General features: G+C 53.6%; 1 protein-coding gene across 1 annotated transcript in view; it reads right to left on the minus strand.

Annotated features, from left to right (window-relative positions):
* Nucleotides 1-12,500, minus strand: part of LOC144952541 (LIM homeobox transcription factor 1-beta-like) — a 174,296-nt gene that overhangs the window by 33,682 nt on the left and 128,114 nt on the right. The window contains exons 3-5 of the mRNA XM_078882991.1: nucleotides 7,132-7,331; nucleotides 130-221; nucleotides 1-45 (exon numbers count right to left, since the gene is read on the minus strand). The exon at nucleotides 1-45 is cut by the window's left edge and continues 45 nt beyond it. Coding sequence (XP_078739117.1) covers nucleotides 1-45; nucleotides 130-221; nucleotides 7,132-7,331 — 337 coding nt within the window. The remainder of the gene's footprint in view (nucleotides 46-129; nucleotides 222-7,131; nucleotides 7,332-12,500) is intronic.

Raw genomic sequence — 12,500 nt, forward strand, 5'->3', positions numbered from 1 at the left:
TCTCCTCTGCTGCGGGGTGAGGATCGTCCGTGGCCGTTTCAACCTCTTTCCACCACCGCCACCGCCACCACCACCACCACCACCGCCACCACCACCACCACCGCCTCGTTCCCCCCTCCGAGACTTTGCCGTGGAGGAGGCCCCGATGCTCCTGCGAGGCTCCGTCAGCGGCGGCGGTGCCCGCCGACGGATCCCGGCTCTGTCGGCCTCCTGACCGGTGGCTTGACAAAGTAGCGGGGGGTGGGGGGCGCGCACGAAACGTCTGGACGATTTGAAAATAACTCACGCGGCCACTACGACGACGACTTGTAAAGGGGACAAACCAGCGACAATAAACAAACCGCACTGTTTGGTTCTTTCGGTAAAGTCACGTAGAATGAGAAAATAAAAATTAAATAATTTTTTTTATAATAGCATCCGACATTTCGATTGCAACACAAGCGATCATCAGGTACAAATGAAAGAGAAAACAAACCTAAATTTCGATGTAAAGCTTTCGTGACTGCACGAATCAATACGCTTTGGTTCTATCGGTAAAGTCACGTGGGTAGAAATTGTTTTTATAGATCACGACGTTTCGGTCGCCACGCAAGCCACCTTCATCAGGAGGAAGAGAACGAGTTTGTGACCTTACCGAAAGAAATTTCGATTTAAAGCTTTCGTGACTGCAGGGATTCATCTTCTTGGTTCTCTCGGTAAAGTCACGTAGAAGGGAAATAATAAAATAATAAAAATAAAACATTCAGACTCTGTCTTCTCGACAGACCTGTTCTCCACCTGAAGACGGCTGCTTGCGTTGTGGCCGAAACGTCGTGAGAATTATTTTGTAACCTTTTCTTTTTACTATTTTATAATTTCCATTCTACGTGACGACTTTACCGAAAGAACCAAGAAGATGAATCCCTGCAGTCACGAAAGAAGCTTTAAATCGAAAAATCAACAAACCGTACTGTTTGGTTCTTTCGGTAAAGTCACGTAGGTAGCTAATAACAATAACAGATGACGACGTTTCGATCGCAACACGAACAATCGTCATCGGGTGGGGCCACCACAGCAAGAATACACTGCTGAAGTGAGCGGCTCTGGTTGCCCCACCCGATGACGATTGTTCGTGTTGCGATGGAAACGTCGTCATCTGTTAAATTTCGAATTGTAATGTATTACTTACTGCTAGTAACTCAGCTTATTGCAGAGTATAGTAAGTACACTGATGATGCTATGTAGTTTATACTTTAGTTGTTTATGTAGTTTATACTTTAGTCTTTTTACGTGGTTGTTTAGTAACTGCAGCTACATACTATTAGCATTCCTTTCCTTTGTTAATGCTACCCCCTGCACCCTCCCTTTGATGCTGCTAATCCTGCATAATGCATGGGCATAATATTAATTTGACCCCCCCCGCCCACCTCCTACGCATTTTCCATGAATATGCTAAATTCCTCTTGATATGCACATTCTTTTGTTAAGGCGCTCTTCTTCCACCCTCCAACCCAGCAGCTTAAATATACGCTCCAAGCTTGGCGGTGTTTCATTCTTCACCTGAGGACGGCTGCTTGCGTTGTGGCCGAAACGTCGTGAGAATTATTTGATGATGTTTTATTTTCATTATTTTATTACTTCCCTTCTACGTGGTGACTTTACCGAAAGAACCAAGACGAGTCGTCATCTGTTGTTATATTTCTACCCACGCGACTTTACCGAAAGCTTCGAATGCGGATTGAACCGCCTCTACGGGGAGGGTTTCCACACAGCCATTAGATATTTCCCTACCTGATGACGATTGCTTTGGGGGTGTTTTTCTGCTCAGGGGACAGGACAACTTCACCGTATCAAAGGGACGATGGACGGAGCCATGTACCGTCAAATCTTGGGTGAGAACCTCCTTCCCTCAGCCAGGGCATTGAAAATGGGTCGTGGGTGGGTATTCCAGCATGACAATGACCCAAAACACACGGCCAAGGCAACAAAGGAGTGGCTCAAGAAGAAGCACATTAAGGTCCTGGAGTGGCCTAGCCAGTCTCCAGACCTTAATCCCGTAGAAAATCTGTGGAGGGAGCTGAAGGTTCGAGTTGCCAAACGTCAGCCTCGAAATCTTAATGACTTGGAGAAGATCTGCAAAGAGGAGTGGGACAAAATCCCTCCTGAGATGTGTGCAAACCTGGTGGCCAACTACAAGACACGTCTGACCTCTGTGATTGCCAACAAGGGTTTTGCCACCAAGTTCTAAGTCATGTTTTGCAGAGGGGGTCAAATACTTATTTCCCTCATTAAAATGCAAATCAATTTATAACATTTTTGACATGCGTTTTTCTGGATTTTGTTGTTGTTTTTCTGTCTCTCACTGTTCCAATGAACCTACCATTAAAATTATAGACTGATCATTTCTTTGTCAGTGGGCAAACGTACAAAATCAGCAGCGGATCAAATACTTTTTTCCCTCACTGTATGAGTGAGTGTATGAGTGAGTATATGAGTGAGTGAATGAGTGAGTATATGAGTGAGTGAATGAATGAGTGAGTATAGGAGTGAGTGTATGAGTGAGTGTATGAGTGAGTGAATGAATGAGTGAGTGTATGAGTGAGTGAGTATATGAGTGAGTGTATGAGTGAGTGTATGAGTGAGTGAATGAGTGAGTGAGTATATGAGTGAGTGTATGAGTGAGTGTATGAGTCAATGAGTGAGTGAATGAGTGAGCAAATGAGTGATTCGACCCAGCTGACTGGTTCACACATTCGCCATCACTGCCGCTGGACCGTGAGCGGGAATCAAACTCAGGTCACCGGGTTCAGCTGGTTACACGAGCAAATCCGTGACACCACGACCACTCACCATCATCACCACCACCACCACCACCACCTCCTCCACCACCACCACCATCATCGTCGTCGTCTTCGTCAACACCACCACCGCCACCACCACCGCCACCACCTCCGTCTGAGAAGGGTAGATGGAACAGCGATTGACTCAGCCAACCCATCATCACCGTTGCCCCTCACCTCCGCGGAGGGCGGATAAAATGCGTACCATGTTCTCGACTCTACGTGACTCCTCTCTCTCTCTCTGTCTCTCAGTGTCATCGCCATCACTGGAGTTTATCCACAGCTGGATGAATATCAATGATATTTAAATATAAACATAGATTTATATCGGTAAGATATTTATGATATATTTATATAAATCTCCTTCCACAGCACCTCCGATTAGCATGGTGGGCTACGGTGCGATTAGAGGTTCAACACACACACACATATATACCATCACTACCTCATCCTCACCATCACCACCTTAGCAACAACAACAACCGCCATTCGCCACTAAGTGCCAGGCCATGTGCACCTTGAAGCCACGTGAAGTGTCGAACGCCTGCTGGCAGGAGGTCACGGGGCAGACCCAGGTGCCACGGGTCGACTGACTGAGATGACCGAGACGACTGGCTGATGCACCACCTGTGCCCCCTACTGTGCCAACTTGCTGTGCTTTAGCCACCCGGCGCTCCGCTCGTTGTTGTGAGCGTCGCTCCTCCGCCCTCCGTTGTTGTTGGAGGGCGACTGCCTTCAACTGCCCAGTAGCGTCCTTCAAGAGCCTCCTCCACAGAGGCCGATCTTGACACCGCTGGTACCAGTCATCGGCAAGTCCACTCAGCTCCACGTCCTCCTGTACCACATCACTCCATCTCTTCTCAAGCTCGTGACGGGCCCGTTTAGCCCCCTAGATCCGGCCGAACAAAAGCTGTTTAGGCATGCGGTGGCTGGGCATGCGGGCTACATGACCCAGCCAACGCAGCCTTGCCTGCCGGAGGAGCTCACCAATGGGACTTTGTCCAGATAATTGAGCTCCTCACACAATCCAGCCTGGTTAAACCCAGAATGGATCGTAGGCAGGCCAGCCTAAATCTTTCCAACCGGTGAAGATGCTCCATTAGGGGGGTCCACGTTTCGCAAGCGTAGAGAAGGGAGGGAATGACTGTGGCCAAGAAGACTTGAAGCTTCGTGCGGAGCGAGAGACCAGGTAGCTTCCACACAGCGTTACGCAACCGATGAAAAGATAATGCCGCTCGACTGATTCTGAGTGAGTCCTTTGCTGTTAAACGGGAGCCGGTCATAAGCACACTGCCCAGGAATGGGAAACTCTCCACTCTCTCCACTACTGCACCATCACCGATTGGGAGTTGTGGGGGTGGAGTGCCCGATGGTACAACAAACCCAGACAGGTGCTTCGTTTTGGTGGGGCTGATGGCAAGGCCCCACCTCTTAGTGGCACGCTCCAGTCTCAGCAGCAGCGTCTCCAACTCCTATTACCAAATCATCGGCATACATAACGTGGTTGTAGATTTGAAGCTTTCGTGACTGCAAGGAATCATCTTCTTAGGTTTTTTCGGTAAAGTCACGTAGAAAGTAAAATAAAATAAAAACAAAAATCACGACGTTTCGGAGGCAACACAAGTCTCCGTCATCAGGTGGGACCGTCACAGCCTGTGACGGTCCCACCTGATGACGGAGACTTGTGTTGCCTCCGAAACGTCGTGATTTTTGTTTTTATTTTATTTTACTTTCTACGTGACTTTACCGAAAAAACCTAAGAAGATAACGTGGTTGACCAATAGGGAGCCATCCCTTGATCGCACCCGGGCATCGATCAGCCTCCCATGGTATCTGTACCAGTTGGAAATTCCTCTGGTACAGCCATCAAAAGCTTCACGAACTACGTGGTCGAAATAGATGTTAAATAATGTTGGAGCCAGAGGACATCCCTGTCGCACCCCAAGGTGAACAGGGAATGGCTCCGACTCCCAGCCACGTAGTTTTACCCGGGCCTGCTCACCATCATGAAGGTCCTTAATGATCGTGAGCAGAGGGTCAGGGAATCCGAAAGCACGAAGAACAACCCAGAGCCCAGGCCTACTGATGGTATCATAGGCCTTGACCAGGTCAATAAAGCAGAGATGTAATTCTTGTTGGAATTCCCTACACCTCTGCTGTAGCAAACGGACAGAGAATATGGCATCTGTGCAGGACCGCCCTTTCCTGAAACCACATTGGGGCTCCGCAAGCCTCTCCTCAGCGTGCCTGGTGAGGCGATGTTGAATAATCCTTGCCAGGACCTTTCCTGGCACACTGAGGAGTGAGATGCCCCTGTAGTTGTTACAGTCTGTGCGGTCCCCCTTCTTAAAGAGGGGGACCACCAGGGCATCCTTACAATCCTGTGGAACCCGTTATGATGTCATGTAGGGCAGTCTGTGCACAAACGCCACCATCCCTCAGCATTTCGCTTGGGAGATCATCTCTGCCCGGTGCCTTTCCTGGTCTCAGACTCCGGATCGCCTTCAGTACTTCCTCAACAGATGGCACCTCAGCCAGCCACTCACAGGGGGTGACTTCTTCTTCCAATGTTTGAGGCACCGCAGCCTCAGCAGGGTCATCCCCACTTTGTCCCACAAGGTTTTCTATGTCGAGAAATTTCCTGTCCCCCAGGACTTCACAGAAATGCTCAGCAAATCTGCAAACCTGTTACTGGAGGTCGGAAATTGGATCACCGTTTTTTCCCCTAACGATGATAATAGGTGTGGCGCTGCAGGTTACTTTTTTGATGGAGTTAAATAGGGTATTTGTGATCACGGGCCATTGAGGCAGACTCCATCACCTCAGCAACCCGCGACCACCACCCATCCTTGCAGCGCCTCACGGCTCTCCGATCTTCCGAGCGAAGGCTGCGGTAAGCCTCCTCATTCTCTGACCTGGGATGCTGTAGATGATGAGAGTGGGCATGTCGCTTTTTCTCAGCCAGCTTGAACACCTCTTCTGTCAGCCAGGGTCTCTGGGGAGGTCTGGACCGCGTACCCAAAGCAGCCATTGCAGCTGCATGAGTCACAGTCTTAAACCTCGCCCATTTACCCTCGACATCAGGTGGAGTGGGGGACGATGCCAACCCCAGCCGCAAGCGATGATGAAATTCTAACTTGCAACTTTCATCACATAGCTGAGACCAGGCCACTTTAGGTTGGAATGGGGTCCTGGGTGTACACCCACCACGGAGTGGAAAAATGGCAGGCGCATCTTACAGATGACAAGCCGATGGTCAGAGGGCAGATCAGCTCCACGGTAGGTCCTGGTGTCAAGGACATGCGCTCGCATCCGCTGTTCCGTCACTACGTAGTCCAGCAGATGTTCGTGCTTGGACGCGGCATGCGTCCATGATGTTGCGTGGAAGCGCCGATGCCGGAACAGCGTGTTGGTAATTACAAGCCCATGGGCTGCACACAAATCTAGCAGCATCCTACCGTTGTTATTGAGCTGATCTGGCCCATGCCTTCCAATCACTCCAGACCAGGTGCCAGCATCATGACCAACTCGGGCATTGAAGTCACCCAACAAGATGACGCTATCCAGAGAGGCCACTTTAGCCAGCAGCTGTGACAGGCGGTCATAGAAGGCATCTGACTCATCAGCCTTGCCTGCATCCCTCCACAGATGTTCATCTTCAGTGGGGGCATAAGTAACCACGACCACCACTCCTCGCCTCCGGTTGATGGGAAGGCGAGCCCAAAGTAGCCTGGGGCTTACAGCTTCCCACACCTCACCGCCACGCTCCCACACCTCCTTCATTATTTTGTTCAGAGGCAGAGCCACTCCCCACAGCCACAGTCCACTAAAGCATTGCCTGTCCAGCACCACGAGGAGGTAGGCGGTTGTTTTTTGCCAGACTGCCACCTTAACACAACCACTATCACCACCACCACCACCACCACCTCACCACCACCACCACCGCCTACCCACCACCACCACCTCGTCAGCACCACCTCCTCACCACCACCACCTCCTTATCACCACCACCACCTCCTCACCACCACCACCACCACCACCTCACCACCACCTCACCACCACCATCACCACCACCTGACAACCACCACCTCCCCACCACCTCCTCACCACCAACCACCACCACCCACCACCACCTCCTCACCACCACCTCCTCACCACCACCACCTCACCACCACCACCAACCACCCACCAGTATCCGACGACGTCACGGGCGATCCCCCCCCAGCTCCTCCACCCCCACCCCTCGCCCCCCCCTTTGGCCCCCCACCCCCCGCACCCCCCCCACCCCCCGCACCGCCCCCCCCGCCCCCACCGCCCCCCCCGCCGTGCCCGCTGCAGGCCGGGCTGCCGTCCCTGAGCAGCAGGAAGCGGTCCCCGGTCCGCAGCGTCCTCCGGCACAGCGCACAGCGGAAGCATCGCACGTGGAACGGGCGTCCACTCAGCGGGGCTCTCAGCACCCGCTCCGACGGGGAGATGGGGCGGGAACACGCGGGGCAGCGGGCGGAGAACAGCCTGGGGAGGGGGGGGGGGTCAAGGGGGGGGTCAAGGGGAGGTCAAGCAAGGTCAAGGAGGGGTCAAGGGGGAATAAATAAAATGAAATGAGGTGTCAAGGTGGGGTCAAGAGGGAGTCAAGGGGGGTCAAGGGGGAGTCAAGGGGGGGAGGGGTCAAGGGGGGGGGGGTCAGGGGGGTCAAGAGGGGTCAAGGGGGGTCAAAGGGGGGTCATGGGGGGTCATGGGGGGGTCAAGGGGGAATAAATAAAATGAAATGAGGTGTCAAGGTGAGGTCAAGAGGGAGTCAAGGGGGGTCAAGGGGGAGTCAAGGGGGGGAGGGGTCAAGGGGGGGGGTCAGGGGGGTCAAGAGGGGTCAAGGGGGGTCAAAGGGGGGTCATGGGGGGTCATGGGGGGGTCAAGGGGGAATAAATAAAATGAAAATGAGGTGTCAAGGGGGGTCAAGAGGGGTCAAGGGGGGGTCAAGGGAAGGTCAAGGAGGAGGAATCAAGGGGGAGGGGTCAAGGGGGGTGCCAAGGGTGGGGGTTCAAGGGAAGGTCAAGGGGGAGGGGTCAAGGGGGTTCAAGAGGGGGTCAAGGGGGGTAGTCAGTGGGGGGAGGGGGGCGGGTAGGGGGATGGTCAGTGGGGGGGGGGGGGGGGGTCAGCAGAAGGGGGTAAGCGGTGGGGGGGGGCACAAAGACAAAGATCCCCCGTATAGCCTTCAGAAACTGTTGAAGCAAGTGCTGTCTGTGAGCTGCTCCTATGAAGGCCGGCACAGCAAACGAGGGGGTGGGTGGCCAACACCACGCCCGGCCGCCTTTGTCTCCCCAGTGGCGATGTTCACTACGCTACACCGCTACACCAACTACTCATTTGAGGCTGAGTCGACCTAGGAGAAGCCCAGGACCGGTTCAAAGAATCGTCACTGGTGTTGGCCGTGAGCGGGAATCGAACTCGGGCCGCCGGGTTCGTAGCGCAGCGTCGCGCTAACAACAACAACAACAACCGCCATTCGCCACTAAGTGGCGGTGACATCACCACGACGCTTGTGCCAGGCTAGGTGCACGTTGAGGCCACGGGAAGTGTCGAATGCCCGCTGGCAGGTCACCGGGCAGACCCAGCAGGTGCCACGGGTCGACTGACTGAGACGACTGAGATGACTGGCTGATGCACCACCTGTGCCCCTACTGTACCAACTTGCTGTGCTTTAGCCACCCGGCGCTCCGCTCGTTGTTGTGAGCGTCGCTCCTCCGCCCTCCGTTGTTGTTGGAGTGCGACTGCCTCCAACTGCCCAATAGCGTCCTTCACGAGCCTCCTCCACAAAGGCCGATCTTGACACCGCTGGTACCGGTCATCGGCAAGTCCACTCAGCTCCACGTCCTCCTCTACCACATCACTCCATCTCTTCTCTAGCCCGTGCCGCGCCCGTTTAGCCCCTTCGATCTGGCCGAACAAAAGCTGTTTAGGCATGCGGTGGCTGGGCATGCGGGCTACATGACCCAGCCAACGCAGCCTTGCCTGCCGGAGGAGCTCACTGATGGGACTTTGCCCAGATCTTTCAAGGATTTGTGAGCTCCTCACACAATCCAGCCTGATTAAATCCAGGATGGATCGTAGGCAGGCCAGCCTAAATGCTTCCAATCGGCGAAGATGCTCCATTAGGGGGGTCCACGTTTCGCAAGCATAGAGAAGAAGGGGAATGACCGTGGCCGAGAAGACTTGAAGCTTCGTGCGGAGCGACAGACCAGGTAGATTCCACACAGCGTTACGCAACCGATGAAAAGATAATGCCGCCCGACAAATTCAGAGTGAGACCTCTGCTGTCAAACCGGAGCCGGTCATGAGCACACTGCCCAGGTATGGGCAACTCTCCACTCTCTCCACAACTGCCCCATCAGCGATTGGGAGTTGTGTGGGTGGAGTGTCCGATGGTACAAAATACCCAGGCCGGTGCTTAGTTTTGGTGGGGCTGATTTTAAGGCCCCTCCTCTTATTCAACTCCTCCTCTAATTGAGCAGCAATTACCAGATCATCGGCATACATAACATGGTTGAGCAATACGGAGCCATCCCTTGACCGCATCTGTACCAGATGGAAATTTCCCCGGGACAGCTATTGAAGGCTTCACGAACAACGTGGTCGAAATAGATGTTAAATAATGTGGGAGACAGAGGACATCCCTGTCACACCCCAATGTGTACAGGGAATGGCTACGACTCCCGGCCACGTAGTTTTACCCGGGCCCGCTCACAAGCATGAAGGCCTTAATGATCATGAGCAGAGTGGCAGGGACTCAGAAAGCACGAAGAACTACTCAGAGCCCAGGCCTACTGATGGTATCATAGGCCTTGACCAGGTCAATAAAGCAGAGATGTAGATCTGGTTGGAATTGTCTACACCTCTGCTTAGCTAGCACCTGTGAATGGAGATCATTGAAGGCATCTGACTCATTGGCCTTGCCTGCATCCCTCCACAGATGTTCGTCTTCAGTGGTGGCATAAGTAACCACGACCACCACTCCTCCCCTCCGGTTGATGGGAAGGCGAGCCCAAAGCAGCCTGGGGCTTATACCTTCAACACACCTCACCGCCACGCCCCGAGTAGAGGACTGTCCACCCCTCATGGATCCAGGAGCCAGAGCCGGTCCACCGGACCTCCTGAATATCACAGAGATCCAGGCGGTACCGGTCCAGCTCTCAACAGAGGAGTGGCAACCTCTCCTCCACAGTGAGCGTTCGAACATTCCACGTGGCCACCCGCAGTGACTTTTTGTTGTTTCTGGAGGAGCCCCGAGGGTGAAGATTCAATCTCCTGGCTCCGCCAATTGGGGTTTGGCCAGGAGACCTCATAGACGCCTGTCCCCCCGGGGCCTCCGGCACAAGCTTCTTAATTAAACATTTCTGTTGTGGTTTAGCGGTAATTAATTGATGGTGGAGGGGTTACCAGCCCCTCGCACCCGTCCAGAGCCTCCTTTCGGCCGCTCTGGTGGTCACAAACGCCATGAGGGGAAAGGCCAATCGGAATTGGCCTTTCCCCTCACACACACACAATGACCACAACACACACAACACACACCACACAGGCACACACACACACCACACACACATAGAAACACACACAACACAGACACACAGACACACACCACACAGGCACACACACACCACACAGACACACACACACACCACACAGACACACACACACACCACACAGGCACACACACACCACACAGACACACACTCACACCACACAGGCACACACACACCACACAGACACACACAAACACACCACACAGACACACAGACACACAGGCACACAGGCACACACACAACAAAGATACAAAGATCCCCCATATAGCCTTAACAGACTGTCGGGGCAAGTGCTGTTAGCGAGCACCTATGAAGGCCAGAACGGCACACGAGGGGGTGGGTGGCCAGCACCACGCCCGACCGCCTTTGTCTCCCCAGTGGCGATGTTTACTACACACCGCACCAGGTACTCATTCAAGGCTGAGTCGACCTAGGGAAGGCCCAGAACCGGTTCAGATAATCGTCACTGGTGTTGGCCGTGAGCGGGAATCGAACTCGAGTCGCCGGGATTTGCAGCGCGCTAACCCCTGCACCACCGCTCCCCACACACACTAACACACACACTAACACACACACACTAACACACACACACTAACACACACTAACATACACACACAACGCCACACACACAGCCACACACACACACAGGCATACGCACACACACAGGCACACACACACAGGCACACACACACAGCCACAAACACACACACAGGCACACACACACAGGCATACACATACAGGCATACACACACAGGCACACACACACAGGCATACACACACAGGCATACACACAGGCACACACACACAGGCACACACACACAGGCACACACACACACAGGCACACACACCACCACACACACACAGGCACACACAGGCACACACACCAACCCCCACACAGGCACACACACACAGACACACACACACAGGCACCACCCCCTACACACAGGCACACACACACAGGCACACACACAGGCACACACACAGACACACACAGGTACACACACAGACACAGACACACAGGCACACAAACACAGACACACACACACAGACACACACACACAGGCACACACACACAGGCACACACACACAGACACACACACACAGGCATACACACAGGCATATACACACACATAGGCACACACACACAGGCACACACACACAGACACACACAGGCACACACAGGCACACACACAGGCACACACACACAGGCACACAAACACAGGCACACACACACACTAACATACACACACAACGCCACACACACACAGGCATACGCACACACACAGGCACACACACACAGGCATACACACACAGGCACACACACACAGCCACAAACACACACACAGGCACACACACACAGGCATACACACAGGCATACACACACACGCACACACACACACACAGGCATACACACACAGGCATATACACACACATAGGCACACACACACAGGCATACACATACAGGCATACACACAGGCACACACACACCACAGGCACACACACACAGGCATACACACACAGGCACACACACCACCACACACACAGGCACACACAGGCACACACACCACCCCCCACACAGGCACACACACACAGGCACACACACACAGGCACACATAGGCACACAAACACAGGCACACCCACACACACAGACACACACACAGGCACACACAGGCACACACACACAGGCACACACACACAGACACACACAGGCACACACAGGCACACACACAGGCACACAAACACAGGCACACACACACAGGCACACACACATACACCACCCCACACACACAGCCACACACACACAGGCACACCACCACACACACACAGATACACACACACCACCCACACAGACACACACACAGACACGCACACACACACAGACACGCACACACACACAGACACACACACACCACCCACACAGACACACACACAGATACACACACAGACACACACACACCACACACACAGACACACACACAGACACACACACAGACACCACCACACACAGACACACACACCACCCCACACACAGACACCACCACACAGACAGACACACCACCCCCCACACAGGCACACACACACACACAGACACACACACAGACACACA

The sequence above is a fragment of the Lampetra fluviatilis genome, chromosome 68 (genome assembly GCF_964198595.1).
Source record: "Lampetra fluviatilis chromosome 68, kcLamFluv1.1, whole genome shotgun sequence".
Classification (NCBI taxonomy): Eukaryota; Metazoa; Chordata; class Hyperoartia; order Petromyzontiformes; family Petromyzontidae; genus Lampetra; species Lampetra fluviatilis.